At 44.8% G+C, this 19,313-nt stretch overlaps 2 protein-coding genes across 2 annotated transcripts; both read right to left on the bottom strand.

Annotated features, from left to right (window-relative positions):
• Window positions 1–881: 881 nt before the first annotated feature.
• On the bottom strand, window positions 882–1,829 carry LOC138794225 (olfactory receptor 52M1-like). The gene has a single exon (XM_069973006.1). The coding sequence runs from the start codon at window positions 1,827–1,829 to the stop codon at window positions 882–884; it is 948 nt and encodes a 315-aa protein (XP_069829107.1).
• A 15,913-nt stretch (window positions 1,830–17,742) lies between these two features.
• LOC138793355 (olfactory receptor 52M1-like) lies at window positions 17,743–19,040 on the bottom strand. Its single transcript, XM_069971892.1, has 2 exons — window positions 18,960–19,040; window positions 17,743–18,683 (listed from the first exon to the last, which is right to left on the bottom strand). The coding sequence occupies exon 2, from the start codon at window positions 18,670–18,672 to the stop codon at window positions 17,743–17,745; it is 930 nt and encodes a 309-aa protein (XP_069827993.1). The 5' UTR covers window positions 18,673–18,683; window positions 18,960–19,040.
• Window positions 19,041–19,313: the final 273 nt, after the last annotated feature.

The following is a 19,313-nucleotide window of genomic DNA, read 5'->3' as shown; positions in this document are numbered from 1 at the left end:
CTTCTGCAGAAGTTTCATTTTTTTTAACCTCTACCCAGAGTTCCCCTTTAATAAAGATATTGGTTTAAATAAGAGGCCTCATATCGCTCTCTTTTTTAGATGGGATATATTCTTCCATACGCAGCATGTTCCGGTGGATCTGGACCGCTGCCGCTATAGCACTTACTGGACACCTCTTCAGGTTTGGCATGTTTCACGTTTATATGTCTTTTTTTTTTTTTTTTTTTACACCTTTATTTCAGCAATCTAAAAAAACTGCAGAAATATTGTTGAATCTGTAACAAAAAAAAAAAACAAGGATGAAAAACAATCAATTTATAACAAAATATAGATCAAAAGAAAACTCCAAAAACAAACAAAAAAGGAATGAATTTCTTGTATATTTAATCTGTATCATCATCGCTCGGCACCTGGCCGCTGTAATCCTGCACCCAACTGACGTCCCTCCATCTCTTACAATAACCGAATAACCAAGTCCTGCCGAATAACGTCCTGGATGTCCTGGGCCCCTCTGGTTGCCTCATACTGTATTTGGGGCTGACAACAAGCTTTACATATCTGGTAGTGGAGTCTAAATCAGCCTGAACCTGAAGCTCTCCAGACGTTTCACCAGAAGGAGGACGCATCCTCAAATCCTGAGACCAGGGTGGAATGAACCATCGTGATGAAGATCATGGGCTGAAGATGTGAGAACTTACTGAGATGTTTTCTAAGGAGCGTTCATTCAGCTTTCGATGTATATAGATGTCCCTGTACAGTTGGGTGTTCTCATTCGTATCATCAGAGAAGCTCCTTACATGGGTCAATGGACAACCAAAATATTGGCTACAAATTCTCAATTACCGAGTCCTTTGAGATGCACATTGTAAATGGCGACAACATTAACTAGGGTATCTTTTTAAGGAGAAGAATGTCCTCACCCGCTCCCTGATTTGTTTAGTTCTTATCCCATAGACCAGAGGGTTGAGCAGTGGGGGTACGAGGAGGTAGACATTTGCCAGGAGGATATGAGTGTGGTGAGGAACATTTCTCCCAAATCTGTGGACCAAGGATGAGCAGAGTATTGGGGTATAAAAGCATAGGATAGCACAGACATGGGAAATGCATGTCCCGAAGGCTTTCAGGCGAGCCTCAGCAGACAACCTAAGAAGAGCCTGAAGGATCAGGACATAAGAAGTTACAATGAGCACCGAGTCCATCACCAACACCATGAACCCAACTGTCATGCCAACATGGTCATTGAAGGAGCCATCGGCACAGACCAGCCTCAGCACGGCCATGTGCTCACAATACGAGTGCAGGATAACATTACTGGTATATAGGTGGAACCTCCTCAGCAAGAGTGGCAGGGGTAGGATGTAAATAACCCCCCGCAGTATGGCTAATACCCCACTACTGATGATAACACTGGTGGTGACTATAACTGAGTATCTAAGAGGGTTGCATATAGCCACGTACCGATCATATGCCATGGCCAGAAAGATTCCCGACTCAATGGTAGAGAAGGCGTGGACACAGAACATCTGGACAAGACATGTATAGAAGCTAATCCTGTTATATTGGAACCAGAAGATGCTGAGAAGCTTGGGCATAGTGGTATGGGCTAAAATAAGGTCTATGAAAGCCAGAAGGATGAAGTAGACGTACATGGGCTGGTGGAGGGTGGTCTCCATCACGATGATCAGCACAACCGTATAGTTACCCACAATGGCTGAAAGAAATATAGAGAAGAATGGGATGGAGATCCAGACGTGGAGGTGCTCCAGGCCCGGGATCCCCACCAGGACAAAGAAAGACGGGTGGAAACAGGAGTTATTGGGAGTTCCCATGGTGGTAGAAAGGTGGCAAAATGGAGATGTAATTTTACCCCTCGAGGATGTGGATATTTTGGGGTCTTAGGACTCATCACCCCAGCTGTCAGGAATGGAGTCAGGGCTAATCCCCATAATACTGAAGGTCGTAGAGAGAAGGTGCGAAAACGAGATTAGAAGAACAAATGTCAGAATGATAATGGTGGATCCACGTTCTTCATATAATAATCGAGTCTGGAAATCTTCTCAGTATTATCAGTATTATGGGTTATCTGCCTTTCTAGACTGTTGACTTCTATGGAGCTGATGGGATTGTCAGTTTTTCTGTTTCGGGATCAGTTCACAGTTTGCTGCGTCACAGGACATAACACATCACCATCGCCCTCACACCCGTCACCATCACCCTCACACACGTCGCCATCATCCTTACACACTAACACTTGGTGGACCGGGCTCCTTCCAGCAGCAAATACATCAGAAGCTGGAGATATACAGTATATATATATATATATATATATTAGGTGTGGGAGCTATCGATGTGGACTGGGAGCTATAGCCCAGGTCTCCCGATCCTCCACAGAATCAGTCACAAGAGAAATGATAGCAGCTAATGCTAAGAATAATTGTCTATCAGTCCGTAGGGTTGGGATTCCAGTGTTCAGGAACAGACAGGTTCCCACATTTTCTTTTTAACTTATTTTAACTTGTTTCAGCTCAACTCAGATGGTACAAGGCTAAATAGTTACTGTACACCAGGTGGTGCTGTAACTTGCATGTGGTGAAACTCCACCGAAACCCCAACTACAGGACCTAAGATATATATGACTGTAAAAGGAGGGGATAGAGAGGACTGTGCAGCTGTTACTGTATGTCCTCACAGTTCTCTCTATGATCATAGAGATGAGTGCACGAAGGGGGTAGAGAGGACTGTGCAGCTGTACCTACTGGGGTCTCTGGGATCACTGGGATTTGAGAGTCCTTATCAGGGCCGCATCCAGCTACTGCTGCTGCCCCCGGTGCTAAGCCTGCAGACCCTCCCCCATCTTCACTCACCAATAAGCATCATGATTGGGATTGGTAGATTGGGAGGTAATAGCTCCATGCATCACATTTACCACCGCCATACCAGACCTGACCAATACCGCCATACTGTGACTGGATAACACTGCCACACCACACCTGACCAATACCGCCATACTGTGACTGGATAACACCGCCATACCAGACCTGACCAATACCGCCATACTGTGACTGGATAACACTGCCAGACCTGACCAATACCGCCATACTGTGACTGGATAACACTGCCATACCACACCTGACCACTACCGCCATACTGTGACTGGATAACACCGCCATACCAGACCTGACCAATACCGCCATACTGTGTCTGTATAACACCGCCACACCAGACCTGACAAATATCACCATAACCCCCCTCCCCTCGAAAAAATCAAACATCAGATTTACTGGCAAGTCTGAACGGGAGGTGCGAGACTTAAAAAAGTAAAAAAGTTTTTTTTCTTTCCCCCTGCTCCCTGGTGCTGCCCCCCTGCTCCCTGGTGCTGCCCCCCTGCTCCCTGGTGCTGCCCTAGGCTCCGGACCATAGGTGCCTAGTGGTAAATACGGCCCTGGTCCTTATCATCAATGATAATACATGTATGACTCCTTCTCGGTGATGCAGTATACAGCAGGGGCTGTGACTTACAGAACTTGTTTGTGCCCCTGGGGGGTAGCTATAGGGAGTCTTGTTGCACCTGGGCCCAGGAACCTGAGGGGGCCCATAGGGTCTTCCTTCCCTCTATGAAGAGTACTATAAAGTTGATGGGCCATGTGACTGATTTTGCACTGGGCCCACCAGCTTAAAGTTACACCTCTGTGGTCTCCTGTTCTTCTCTGCCCTCCAAGTCCCTGGATGATGCCCCCTTTATACAGTATGTGCCCAGTGTATGGATACAGGAGGATGAAGCCCACAAAGTCCACTGGGGCTGCATTAATCCCAGTGAACTCACAGAACATCAGAGGATTCGCCAATAACAGTCAAGCAACTATATGTGCAACCACCAAGAGTATTGTGCCACCAAGTGCGTTCCTGTAACCATAAAGTGTGCAGTGTCTTAATGATATACTGCAACCACCAAGCATTATATGGAAGAATTGTTTGTCTAGACAAAATTGTTATCTCACAAAAACATACACACAAAAAAATGCAGCAGCTCACCACTAATGGCAAGAAACAGACCCCATACAGATATGAAAATCACTAAAATCTCCATAAAAATAATGAGGCTCTTGGTTACTATCTGAGCCACTCAAACTCAAATTCAAAATCAAATCAGCAAAATCAGCGGTGGGGAGAAGTGATGAGTCACATGATAGAGGGAAAATTACCCCAACTGCAAAAGTAGTCAAGGGGGTGTCATGATCACGTGGAGAGAACATACAAAATTCATGTAGATGTTGTCCTTGGTGGGATTTAAACCCCAGCGCTGCAAGGTTACAGTGCTAACCACTGAACAGGTGCGGCAGAAAAATAAGCACAGAGTCCGGCACTTAACCAGAAGGTGACTTTTACTTAAAGACTCCAGTGCAATCCACTATTATTATTACTATTTGGAGGACATTGCCGGGGGAACATTATTACTATATGGGGGACATTGCCAGGGGAACATTATTACTATATGGAGGACATTGCCGGGGGAACATTATTACTATATGGGGGACATTGCAGGGGGAACATTATTACTATATGGGGGACATTGCAGGGGAAACATTATTACTATATGGGGGACATTGCAGGGGAAACATTATTACTATATGGGGGACATTGCAGGGGGAACATTATTACTATAGAGAGCACAACAGGGAGCATTATTACTATATGGGGGACAATGCAGGGACACATTATTAGTATATGGAGGACAATGCAGGAGACATTATTACTATATGGGGGCACAGCAGGGGATCCTACATACAGGGGGTAACCCACATACCTAGTTACTTTACTGCACCAAACCGCAGAATTATTAAAGTTTTTAATATTGTTGCCAGGACAACAATTACCGATTTTCCCATAGGGATAAAACTTAGCTTTTATTTTTAATCTTTAATAATGAGGACAGAAGTAGTGATCGTGATATTTATATACAGTGCTAAATATAAAAATAGTCGTGCTTGGGATACAGCAGTAATAGTATAAAGTTTGGTGTAGTACAGAGGTTGTGCTATACATATACAGTCTGGTACGTTCCCAGTACGTATACAGTACGGTGGGTAAATCAGGCAGTTAAGGGGTTAATTCACCTCTCTTATGACTGCCTTGATTATGCTTTGCTAAAGACCTATGTAATAGCACTTAGAATTTTGACAATGTAACAGTTCAAAGAGGTCCTTAAGACCTCGAGAAAGATACACTGTTGTTCAGACCGCCGGCCAGTCTGGCAACAAGAAGGAACCAATCTTGAGAAAATAATCATGGAAATTAAGCAAAAAAAATTAAAACGTGATACACAAGATTACACAACAGATGACGTGTACAACTGGAAAATAAATAAATTCCCAAAATCCATCATGAAAAAAGGGAAAAGAAACACAAGCCGCACAGTGAGTTTTTCATCTGTTGAAACAGATTCCATGGAGGACACCACAGTATCCGAACCAGACATACCGCCACAGACTTTAAATGTGAATACCCCCCAAAAAAAGTCAAAAAACGCAAAAGGAGGCGGGGGGGCAAAAGGAGGAAAAACTACCAAAGTGGGGAAAGTGTACCAAACGAGACAGAGCGAGACATAGGAAATGTGTTTATTCTGTCGCCCACAATTCTGTCCACAGAACAATTACAAATCCTACAGAAAGGACTTAATTTTGTACCACAACAGAATTTTGATTTATTCCACACTTTATTAGATGTAAATAAATTCACTAGATTATTAACGGTGAAAAGACATTTCCTAGACGAAGCAGAGACAGAGACAGGTGAGAATTTGTTACAGTCTTATACTGATTCAAATGCCCCTGAAAGGGCCATTTGTGATTTTGGGGAACAAATGATGGTATCTCATTTAAAAGATTTACAATCTGAATGTAACAATGACTTTTCCTCCATAGCTCCTTTACCATCTAAAATTAAAAACAACCCAGGCTTTTATCCCATGAATTCAAGGGTACCTGCTCTGGATGGTTTTCAATATGCGGTGGAGAGAGATCTTAAGTCCTTGCACGACAATGCACCTAAAAAAACTGCGTTTCATGAAATGTCTAGAGCTCTATCTGAATTAAGCTCTAACAAATTGATAGTTAAGAGCGCAGACAAAGGTGGAGCAACAGTCGTGATGGACTTAAATCTCTATCTACAACAGGCATATAAAATTTTGGGGGACAACAACACCTATAGAAAAGTTAGAGATAATCCTGAGCCGATATGTAAGGCTCACTTACACAATTTACTCCAAGAGGGCAGGGCTTTGGGGATTCTCACAGAAAAGGATTGTAATTTTCTCATGGTTGAGAACCCTATAACCCCTGTCTTCCATGGTTTACCCAAAGTGCACAAATCTTTTTTTCCCCCACCACTCAGACCAGTGATATCCAGTATTGGATCTCTGTCTGAGAAGGTTAGCATCTGGGTGGATGAATTGTTACAACCAATAGTGAAGAACTGTGTAGGCTATCTCAAAGATAGCAAGGAGGTGTTAAAATCCATGTATAACCTCAAATGGGAAGAATCTTACAGATGGTTTTCTTGTGATGTTGTAGGTCTCTATTCATGTATCCCACACCATCTGGCACTTACAGCATTGCAATACCATCTTCACAGAACCAGTTTATACTCCAATGAAATTAATGAATTCATTCTGTCAGCAGTAGAATTTTTGTTAAAATTTTTTTTTTCCTTTTTGAGGGTGAGTTTTTCTTCCAGATTACTGGAGCCCCGATGGGGTCTTGTTTCTCCCCCACTTTAGCTAATTTGTATATGGCTTGGTGGGAGGATACCTTTCTTTTCTCTGATCACAACCCTTTCACTGACTGCATTATATGGTATGGGCGGTACATTGATGACCTCTTGTTCATTTGGGGTCGCAATGTACCGCCCATACAGGATTTTATTACCTACATCAATGACAATTCCTACAACATCAGATTTACGAACACTGACCCAACTACTTCTATTGACTTTCTAGATTTAACCCTCAAGGGAGATTCAACCTCAGGCCGTGTGACCACCACCCTATACAGAAAGCCGATAGCGTGTAATAACATTCTGGAGGCAACCAGCTGTCATCCGAGGCATACGATAACTGCCATTCCAAAAGGTGAATACCTTAGAACTAAGAGAGCTTGTTCTCATCAATATGATTATGAGGTAGAAGTCAAAAAGATAGACAAGAGATTACTTGATAGAAAATATCGCCCTTGGATGCTAAATAAAGCAAAGGCTTCAATAGCACAAAGGGATCGTAAATCCCTTTTATTTTCTACTACAAATAATGAGAAAGGCAAAAGCAGGGAAGTGGTTTTTAGTACATCTTACAGCATGCAATTTAATGATATTAAGAAAATCCTAAAAAAACATTTACCAATTTTGGGTCAAGATGAAAAATTAAATAGAATTATAGGAGAGGGTTGTAAGTTCGTGGCAAGAAGAGGCTTAACTATTGGCAATTTGATTTCCCCCACAGTACCCAAACACAATCAAAACAAAGGAAAAGTGTGGCTGTCTCAGAAAGGTTTCTTTCCTTGTGGTGGAACAAGGTGCAATGTTTGTAAGTACACTAAAAAAACCACCACATTTACTGACACTAGCGGAACAAAAACGTATCAAATAAAATCTTTTTTAAACTGTAACAGTGACCATTTAATATATGCCATCTTTTGCTCTGCTTGTGTCAAAACCTATATAGGCTGCACCACAAGGAAATTAAAAACCCGCATTGCGGAACATATTTACGATATTGGACGCAGGGGGGAACATGTATCTGGAGCAGCAAAACATTTTATCTCGGCTCATGATGGTGATTTAAAATATTTCCGTTTTTATGGTTTGGAAAAGGTTCATAGAGATTGCAGAGGAGGAAACTGGGTACAGAAGGTTTTAAATCGCGAAGCTTTCTGGATATTGAACATGGATACTCGTTTCCCTAAGGGACTAAACTATAGAACGGATCTAATGTATATATATTAATGAGTTTGTGTAGTACATTTATATGTTGTTTACTAAACATTTATTGTTTACTATTTTTCATATATTGTTGCCATTTTTGTGCAAGATGTATCATGTCTGCTCACATCCACTGGTGTGAACTTTTTTCTCTTCCACCGCGCCACCTGCATTCTCAGTCTCTGCATAATCAAGCTAATTCACGCATGCGCAGTTTGACCTGGGTGACGCGATGGTAAGGGAGAGGTTAATTTCCTTTTGGTTTTACTTTTTGATACCTGTATATAAAGTGGTTTTATTCATATGGTGCTTAAGCTGTGAAAAAGACGGAAACGTTGAAACGCGTTGCTGTGCACGCTCTCTTTTTAAGTGGATTTATTCGTGCTTGCTAACAATAAAGGATCGTTATTTTGGGAAATGGAGTGCTATGGACTTTTTATCTTGGATTTCAAGAACGCTCGCTTATTGTAGTGTGGCTTTGTCAGTGTTCTACATCGGTATGGGGAATATAGATGTAGTGCCACACTGCGTTCTCAGATGCCGTAGTTTGTGTGTACAAACTCTTCACCGCTGTCAGTGTATGTGTGCCGTTTACCGCTGACAGTATTATGATCGGTGGTTCACTGATAAAGCTACAGGCTATATACACTGTCATTACATGGGTTATGGGCGAGGATGCGCTTCGGGGTTTGGCAGCGGGCAGCTTGCCCGATGACCCAGAACGTGCTATCCTGCTCAGTATGTAGAGTGGTGTGCTCACACCGGTAAATGGTGACCTACGGGATGAGACCCGTGGTCGCGGTGTATGCCGTCGTCACTCTATCATGTCTACACTTTGCTGTATGATCGCTTTTTCGAAGCTAATACAGGATACAGGATATATCTGTCAGATCCTAGAAGCACTGACTATATTAAAATATCATGCCTTTACAAGACCTAACTAGTTTCACCAGTTACACTGGCTTTGTCAAAGGAGGCAATAAATGGGTGGAGCTACGCTCAGTATAAATGCTTTTTTTCAACTAGTTGACCCCCAGGTCACGTCAGTGTTCACCTATGTGTGAACGGTACTGTAGCGAGGCTTGGATAATATGGGATTGGTGCCTCTGATTGGAGGGTATCAGTCTCCGTACGAATGTGAAAGACGGCACGCAAATGAAGCGCCGCCCTCTGGCCGTTAACGTTAACAGAATGTCGTACTGCGCCTGTGTCGACACTTAGTCTGAAAACCACACTGATGTGGCCATTGCGCATGTCTTCGGACTTAGTCGATATAGCGGAAAGGATGTGAGATTGCGCATGTCACAGGACTTAGATCGCATCTATGAGTGGTGGACCTACTGCGCATGTTACTGCACTTCGTCGTGGAAGGGCTAAGAAACAAGTAAAGCGCATGTTTTTGGACTTAGTCTACTTTGGTGATATATGGTAATCTGCGCATGTTTGTGGACATAGTCTAGTTTGTAATCGGTATGTTATTAACATTCTATACGTAATATGAGGCACGGTGAAGATGTACTTAACATGTACTAGTATAATATAATATGGTTGTAGCGTGCTGTATGACAATTGGGGTCTGACGGCCAGGTTGTGGGGTAAGGGGGGGGGGGAGTGTTAAGATGTTGACACTGAAGGACCTAAAATTAGGACTGTATGAAATGGTGGTAATGCACTACATGATTGTGAAATAAGTTACAAGAAAGGGGTATACGTGAATCCCTCATTGAGGCCACTTGGTGATAAAGTTTTTAGCCGATATATCCACTTGGCTTCCGCTTGAAGGAGTTTTAGATCTAGGTTGCCTCTTCGTGGTCCCAATTTTATTTTCTGGATCCCCCAAAAGGTTAAACCTCTGGGGTTCCCTCCGTGTGTAGAATTAATATGTCGAGCTATACTCGTGTCCGTCTTGGTGCGTATGTTGCTCAGGTGTGAGCCAATACGGTTCTTGAAGGGTTGGATGGTCTTTCCTATATATAGGAGGCCGCAGGGACATTTTGCTGCATAGACCAGTCCTTATGTTTGGCAGTTAATGAATTCTTTGATTTGATATTCATGGTTGTCGATTGGGTTACAGAATGACTTAATTTTGGGCATGAATTTGCAGTAGGTGCAACTGCCACAGGGGTAGGAGCCTATTATATTGGATTTAAGCCAGGTGGTATGAGGGTTGTCTTGCTTTTCAGAGAAATGGCTGTGTACCAGCTGGTCTCTATGGTTTTTTCCTCTTCGATATGTGATGGCAGGGGTGCTAAAATGATGTCTTTCAAGTCGGGGTCCGCTTGTAGTATCGGCCAGTACTGTGCTAATATCTGTCGAATTTCATGATGAGTGACATTGTATGTAGCGATGCAACGGATAGTTTTATCTGGGCCCGTGTTGGGTCTCGGATTAAGTAATTCATCTCTAGTCGTGTGCTTGGCTCTGTAGAATGCCCTATGCAGGACCTTTTTGGGGTAGCCTCTGCTTCTGAACTTTTGATATAATACATTGCATTCTTTAATGAAGTTCTCTTCTGTAGAGCAGTTGCAGCGGGCCCTGAGATATTGGCCCACTGGTATGCCTCGATTGAGAGGCCCTGGGTGGAAACTCTTCCAGTTTAGGAAGTTTGTGGTCGCAGTGGGCTTCCTGTAGATATCTGTGATGATGTTGCCATCTTGGTCCTTACTAATTGTAAGGTCGAGGAAATTGATTTCATTTTGATGGATTTTGCTGGTCAGCAGGAGGTTGATGTTGTTTTGGTTGAGGGCTGTGACAAAGGTCTGAAAGGATGCTACATCTCCATCCCAAAGGATCAGGATGTCATCGATGTAACGTCCCCAGAAGATGATGCAGTCCGTGTATTCCTCCATTTCGTCTGTAAATACCTGTGTTGCCTCCCAACAGCCTAAGTATAGGTTGGCATAGGTTGGTGCACAGCTGGTGCCCATGGCAGTGCCGTTTTTTTGTAAGTAATACTGTTTATCGAACGTAAAAAAATTATGTGTCAATAAGAATCGGAGTAGTTTGATGACAAAATTATTGTGGGGTATGAAGGAATTGCCTCTAGTTGAGAGGTAATGTTTGACAGCTCTTAGTCCAAATTCGTGTTTTATACTTGTATAAAGAGCCTCGACATCAAGACTTGCAAGTTGTACAGTTTCTGTTACGACGACATCTTGTAGTTTTATGACGGTGGAGGTGGTATCCTTAAGGAAGGAAGGTAGCGTCTCCACAAAAGGAGAGAGTATCTGGTCTATATATTGACTTATTGATTCCGTCAGATTGCCATTGCCAGACACTATGGGGCGACCCGGTATTGGTACTTTCTGCTTGTGTATTTTGGGCAATGAGTAAAAAGTTGCTATTGTAGGGGTGGGGTTGTATAGTGCTTTAAATTCAGCATCAGTAATCATTAGTGTTCCCTTCCCTTCCAGTAGAATGTCGCGTAATTGAAGTTGATAGGCCTTTGAGGGGTCTTGTTGTAGTATTTCGTATGTGTTGGTGTCCTGTAGTAGTCTCAGACACATTTGTTTGTAGTCAGGTGTGTCCATTACAACGAGGTTTCCCCCTTTATCAGAGGGTTTGAATACGATATCGTTGCTCTGTGTTAGGTCGTTGAGGGCCTGATTTTCTTGATGTGTAAGATTTTGGTTGTTTTGGACACTTTCTTGTTGACCCTTTCAATGTCATTACAGACCAGGTTCACAAATTTATCTATATTGTGGAAGGTTACTAGGGCCGGTGTAAACAGGGATTTTGGTCGCATCCTAGATGCCGGGGCCGAAAAACACCTAACCCCTGTCTGGTTTTCAGTTTCTAGTGCAGTCAGTGCCTCGAGGGCTTCCTTTTCACGAGTCGAGAGTACTCCTGGAAATTGTTGTTTGTTCTTAAAGAACTTGTGGAGTGCCAGTTTCCGGGCAAAGAGATTAACATCTTTTATCCAGATGAATTTATCGAAGAAGGGAGTAGGTGTAAACGTGAGTCCTTTTTCCAGGAGTTGGAGCTGGGCAGTGTTCAGCATAACTTTAGAGAGATTCAATATTTGAGGTTTTGCAGCTACCGTCTCTGTTTGTAGGCCCATTGGCTCCTGTCGCGTAGCTGCGCCGGTCCTAAAAAATGTGTTGTTTGTGGGGCTAGTGGACGTGACATAGCAGGTGCATTTGCTTGTGATGGTTGATAGTGTCCTTGTAGGGGGGGACCCAAGGTGAGGGGTGCCGATGTGATGGATGTATGAGGTGGAGGTGCTTGTGAGCTGTAAGCAGAAGAGGATGGTGATGGTCCCAAGGGTTGTGTGGGTAGCTGTGTGGGAATCCATTGTTGAGCAATTGGTGCTTGATTGTATTGGTAATTCTGAGTTTTAGGTTTTCTCTGAAACCGCCTGTTTCTAGATTTAGGTGTTGGCCGGTACTGGTGTATCGTCTGGTCCGGAAAGGTCTGATTCTGAGTACTCTGAGAAAGAGAAGCGCTTCTCAAGTAAATTATTTCACAATCATGTAGTGCATTACCACCATTTCATACAGTCCTAATTTTAGGTCCTTCAGTGTCAACATCTTAACACTCCCCCCCCCCTTACCCCACAACCTGGCCGTCAGACCCCAATTGTCATACAGCACGCTACAACCATATTATATTATACTAGTACATGTTAAGTACATCTTCACCGTGCCTCATATTACGTATAGAATGTTAATAACATACCGATTACAAACTAGACTATGTCCACAAACATGCGCAGATTACCATATATCACCAAAGTAGACTAAGTCCAAAAACATGCGCTTTACTTGTTTCTTAGCCCTTCCACGACGAAGTGCAGTAACATGCGCAGTAGGTCCACCACTCATAGATGCGATCTAAGTCCTGTGACATGCGCAATCTCACATCCTTTCCGCTATATCGACTAAGTCCGAAGACATGCGCAATGGCCACATCAGTGTGGTTTTCAGACTAAGTGTCGACACAGGCGCAGTACGACATTCTGTTAACGTTAACGGCCAGAGGGCGGCGCTTCATTTGCGCGCCGTCTTTCACATTCATACGGAGACTGATACCCTCCAATCAGAGGCACCAATCCCATATTATCCAAGCCTCGCTACAGTACCGTTCACACATAGGTGAACACTGACGTGACCTGGGGTCAACTAGTTGAAAAAAAGCATTTATACTGAGCGTAGCTCCACCCATTTATTGCCTCCTTTGACAAAGCCAGTGTAACTGGTGAAACTAGTTAGGTCTTGTAAAGGCATGATATTTTAATATAGTCAGTGCTTGTAGGATCTGACAGATATATCCTGTATCCTGTATTAGCTTCGAAAAAGCGATCATACAGCAAAGTGTAGACATGATAGAGTGACGACGGCATACACCGCGACCACGGGTCTCATCCCGTAGGTCACCATTTACCGGTGTGAGCACACCACTCTACATACTGAGCAGGATAGCACGTTCTGGGTCATCGGGCAAGCTGCCCGCTGCCAAACACCGGGCCAGATGGAGAGGAAAAGGAAAGTGACCCCTCAGATCAAAGAAGATGTCACCTGTGAGTAACTGTATGATGTTTTTGTACATTAGAACATTATATGGTAGGGGCGCAACACCACTCTATGACGTAATACACACACACTGCTTCTTCCTAGTAACCCAAATCCTGATAAAAGCCCCCCTTCCCCAGGGCTGAACTGAGTGAGGTGCTGTTTGAGGGGGTGAAGGTGAAGTAGTGTGTATGGGGGGGATGGTGGTCAGGTTAATTGCATGCAGGAGGGGAGCCTAATTACTATGGTTGGTACAACAGGGGCATTATTACTATATAGGGACACAGCAGGGGACAATATTACTATAAGGGCACAGCAGGGGGCATTATTACTATATAGGGCACAGCAGAGGGGATTATTACTATATGGATTTAACAGCACAGGGCATTATTACTATATGGATGGCACAGCAGGAGACATTATTACTATATAGGGACACAGCAGGGGGGCATTATTAATATGAGGGCACAGCAGGGGACATTATTACTATATAGGGACACAGAAGGGGGCATTATTACTATATGGAGGACACACTGGGGGCATTATTACTATTTAGAGGGCACAGCAGGGAACATTATTACTATATGGGGCACAGCAGGGGCATTATTACTATATGGGGCACAGCAGGAGGCATTATTACTATATGGGGCACAGAAGGAGGCATTATTACTATATGGGGCACAGCAGGGGGAATTATTACTATATAAGGGTGCACAATAGGGGGCATTTTACAATGTGGGGTAACAGCAGGAGGCATCATTACTATGGGGCACAACACTGGACATTATTACTATATGGAGGCACAGCAGAGGATTCTACATACAGGGGACAACACACTTACCTACCTACTCACTGACACCAAGTGGTGGAATTATGACTGGATAGGAGCCTATAGGAGGGAAAAGGGAAGTAAGGTGAAGGAAAAGTGCGGAGCCTAAGATGTTTGTCTGGCAGGTTCTGAAGAGATTAATTGTAGCTGCAAGAAATCATCATGGAGGTCCGGGACAGATGGAGAGGAAAAGGAAAGTGACCCCTCAGATCAAAGAAGACGTCACCTGTGAGTTACTGTATGATGTCTTTGTACATTAGAACATTATATGGTAGGGGCTCAACACCACTCTATGACGTAATACACACACACTGCTTCATCCTAGTAACCCAAATCCTGATAAAAGCCCCCCTTCCCCAGGGCTGAACTGAGTGAGGTGCTGTTTGAGGGGGTGAAGGTGAAGTGGGGGGAGGGGGGGGGGAGTTGAAAGTGGGGTGAGGTGGCTGGTTGAGGGTGGAAAGGGGGAGTAAGGGGGCTGGTTGAGGGGGGAGTGAGGGGTTAAGTGGGGGCTGGGTGAGGGGTGGAAAGAAAGAGGGATGCTTTTACTTTGGTACTACTTGGTACTTTTTTACTACTTACTATATGTTTTTTTTATAGTCCGGCCCTCCGACAATCTTAGGGACAGTGAACTGGCCCCTGTGTGAAAAGTTTGGGGACCCCTGGTGTAGAGCATGACTTAGTGTTCTGTAGAGAATCCTTGTACTAGCGGTTAGAAGAGAAACTAGAGAGAAGACGGCCTTTTGACAAACCAGCCCAGAGACTGCCAGGTTTGGTGGCACGAGTCCCAGGCTTGAACTACGGTGCAAGCCTACGCCCTCAAGATTACCCAAGGAAATCGAGCAGGTACCAGTGGGATACTTCAGCTTATGCCCTTTGTCCTACTGAGGATCAGTCCCTTGACTTTAAAGATTGTTATGAAAGTTAACCCTTTACCTTCAGCTGTGCCTACAACGGATATGGGGAAGTGAGACACTAAGTGGTGATGGAGCAAAAAGGCAAGCATCATCCCAGAGTGTGACACCTGACAGAGACACCTTTAATCGGGTGGTATACGTCTTAGTGGCACAACTGTACCAGGACACTACAGAGACACTTATGACCGCAGAGATGAGTGAGCCCTACAAAAGTATGGTTTATCTGGCTCTCCAAACTTCAGCACAAAGCTCAACTTGGACTAAACTGGTTTAGTCAGAACCGAAACTTCCCCAAGTCACCTAGTAGGGCATGTAAGTACTTCTGAGTTGTTTTTAAGGCACTGCTAATGTATGGCTATGGGTGGATGGATAGAACCCGGTGGTAGCAGCTTATTAATAAACACTGCATTAACTGTTTTTTTTTACAAAAAAAAGGTAATAAAAAAATGTTTTTGTTGACAGAAGCTGCTGGTGTGTGTGTGTACACAGAGCGTGTGCGTGTACAAGCCAACTCAAAATTCTGCCATTTTGGGGAATAGCCGCAGGATTTGGTGACCTAGAAAGTGATGCACTTCTTTCCAGGGGCGGTCTTGGCATTTCTGGGGCCCCAAGCGAAGTTATGTCTGCCCCCCCCCCCTCGACACGCGTTCCAAAACAATAGACTGCTGTGTGTTGCCCCCAGTAGTATATACCCCTTGTGCGCTACCGCCAGTAATATATACTCCTTGTGTGCTGTCCCCAATAGTATATACTCCTTGTGTCCTGCCCCCAGTAGTATATACCCCTTGTTTGCTTCCCCCAGTAGTATAAAGACCCCTGTGTGTTCCCCCAGTTATATATAGCCCCCCCGTGTGCTCCCCCAGAAGTATATAGACCTCCTGTGTGCTGCCCCAGTTGTATATAGACCCCCTGTGTGCTGCCCCCAGTTGTATATACCCCCTGTGTGCTCCCCCACTAGTATATAGGCCCCCTGTGTGCTCCCTCAGGGGTATTTAGCCCCCCTGTGTGCTCCCCCACTTGGATATAGACCTCCTGTGTGCTCCCCACTTGGATAAAGACCCCAGTGTGCTCCTCCAGTAGTATATAAACCCCCTGTGTGGTTACCCCAGTAGTATATAGACCCCCTGTGTGCCCCACCAGTATTATATAGACCCCTTGTGTGCTGCCCCAGTAGTATACAGACCCCTGTGTGCTCCCCCAGTTATATATAGACCACCTGTGTGCCTCACAAGTAGTATATAGACCCTCTGTATGTTCCCCCAGTAGTATATAGACCCCCTGTGTGCCCCATCAGTAGTATATAGACCCCTGTGTGCTCCCCTAGTAGTATATAGCCCCCCTGTGTGCTCCCCCACTTGGATATAGACCTCCTGTGTGCTCTCTAAGTTGTGTATAGACCCCATTCTGCTGCCCCAGGTAGTATAAAGACCCCCTGTGTGCTGCCCCCAGTAGTATATAGACCCCTCTGTGAAGTCCCAGTAGTCTATAGCCCCCCTGTGTGCTCCCCCTGTTATATAGCCCCCCCTGTGTGCTCTCCCCATTTATATAGACCCCCGATGTGTGCTCCCCCAGTTAAACAGACCCCTGTGTGCTCCCCCTCCCATATAGTATATAACACAATAAAACAAACACTTATACTCACCTGGGTCCGGGCGTCTCCTCTTCTCTTCACTCTTGTGGCCGCAGGAAGGGTTTTCCCTGCGATCACAAGAGGCCGCGCTCCCCTTGTCCTGGCGCCGATGCTCTAGTGATGTCACTGGAGCGCCGGCACCACAAGGACAAAGCTGCCACTTGTGACCGCAGGGAAAACCCTTCCTGCGGCCACAAGAGTGACTGACAGGAAGGGAGCCAATGTCTCCCGCCCTGTCAGTGCTGCTGCTGCATGTAACTATGAGCGCTCATTACGAGTGCTCATAGTTACAGTTCAGATGGCCGCAGCGAGCGGGGCAGTGGCCCTGTCCAGCGGTCTTGAGCACAAGAGCGGGGCGTGGGGGCCCCCCTGGATGTTGGGGGCCCCAAGCGATCGCTTGGGGTGCTTGGTGCCAAAGACCGCCACTGCTGCTTTCTCACAACAAGTAGTGTACCACAAATCAGATATGTAAAGCAGCTCTCATGCCGACTTTAGGTGTTTATGCCATAAAGCCGCCTTAGGTCATGACTTGGGATTCAATAAGGAGCGTTCTCCCATCTGTAGATCTGTTGCTGTCTCTTGCCCCTCATCGTTTTAGCTCTGCTCATTGGTTGTGATTCTAAATACTGTACAGAATATGTGACTATACCTAGAGATTTACCATACGTGTAAATAACCAAAAAGACGACAGAAACACAAAGATCATCTGTTTCATGTTTGTATTAAAATATAAGGTTTTCAGCATTTAGTCCTCAGTTACATTTGCTCACATGTGTGTAGGGCGCTGAGGTCCACAATGTACGCTGCAAACCCCATAATGTGCCACCCCTGTAACCTTTGGCACAGGTGCTCAGGATTGCTTAGACCATCAATGATCTGGCAGCTTTGTTAGGAGAAGAATGTCCTCACCCGCTCCCTGATTTGTTTAGTTCTTATCCCATAGACCAAAGGGTTGAGCAGTGGGGGTACGAGGAGGTAGACATTTGCCAGGAGGATATGAGTGTGGTGAGGAACATTTGTCCCAAATCTGTGGACCAAGGAAGAGGACAGTATTGGAGTATAAAAACATAAGATAGCACAGACATGGGAAATGCATGTCCCAAAGGCTTTCAGACGAGCCTCAGCAGACAACCTGAGAAGAGCCTGAAGGATCAGGATATAAGAAGTTACAATGAGCACCGAGTCCATCACCAACACCATGAACCCAATGGCCATGCCAAGGTGGTCATTGAAGGAGCCATCGGCACAGGCCAGCCTCACCACTGCCATGTGCTCACAATACGAGTGCAGGATAACGTTACTGGTATATAGGTGGAACCTTCTCAGCAGGAGTGGCAGGGGAAGGATGTAAATCAGCCCCCGCAGTACAGCAAACATCCCACTCCTGATGATAACACTGGTGGTCATCGTGGCTGAATATCTAAGAGGGTTACATATAGCCACATACCGATCATACGCCATGGCCAGAAAGATTCCCGACTCAATGGTAGAAGATGCATGAACAAAGAACATCTGGAGTAGACATGTACAGAAGCCAATCTCATTATACTGGAACCAAAAGATGCTAAGAAGCTTGGGCATAGTTGTATTGGTCAAAATAAGGTCAACAAAGCCAAGAAGGATAAAAAAGATGTACATGGGCTGGTGGAGGCTGGTCTCCATCACAATGATATGTACGATGGTGTAGTTCCCAATGACGGCTGACAGATATATTGTAAAGAATGGTATGGAGATCCAGATGTGGAGGTGCTCCAGGCCGGGGATCCCCACCAACAAGAACGAGGAGAACTGGAAACAGGAATTATTAGGAGTTTCCATCAAAACTTTATCTGCAGGATAAAGTAAAACATGGGATCAATGGCGATTGCACAACACGTAGAGCGAGGATATAACATTCAGAATTACTGTACGTAACAGTCACATCAATTACTATCTTCATCACCTTGGCACCATCCATCATCACTATACTGCACCTGGATGCCAATTTCTCACAATTTCTCCCCCCCCCCCCAACAGGCTGGATCTTTTTCAGTTTCAGTGTTTCCCTGTAGAAGCGCCCATAGTCCGTAGAGCTCCATACTAGATGACGAGTTTATAGTGCTTACATTATAGATGTTACAAAAGTTGTAGTAGTTGTGAATCTTCCAGTGAGCCACCAGTCGTTACGGCAACTCCCGGAGTCCAGAGATCTAAAAAGCCTTGGAACATCTCAGAAGAAGCTCCAGAGGTCCACAGCCTCTTCAGCCTCATCCATGGCTATTCCTCAGGACACGATGGAACTCATGGAGGACACCTCTGCAAGAACAAGAGATGTGAGGTCTGGATGATTCTCGAGACATTTATCGTGCTGGTGGTGGAGCCATGATGGGGGTTCTGAGACTAGACAACTTGTTATTGTTCTGGGAAAGGTGTCTATGAACTCAGTCAAAACACAAATACACCCCAAAATTAAAAATGTA

The sequence above is a fragment of the Dendropsophus ebraccatus genome, chromosome 5, assembly GCF_027789765.1.
Source record: "Dendropsophus ebraccatus isolate aDenEbr1 chromosome 5, aDenEbr1.pat, whole genome shotgun sequence".
NCBI classification, from domain to species: Eukaryota; Metazoa; Chordata; class Amphibia; order Anura; family Hylidae; genus Dendropsophus; species Dendropsophus ebraccatus.
This window is presented reverse-complemented; position numbering and strand designations above follow the sequence as displayed.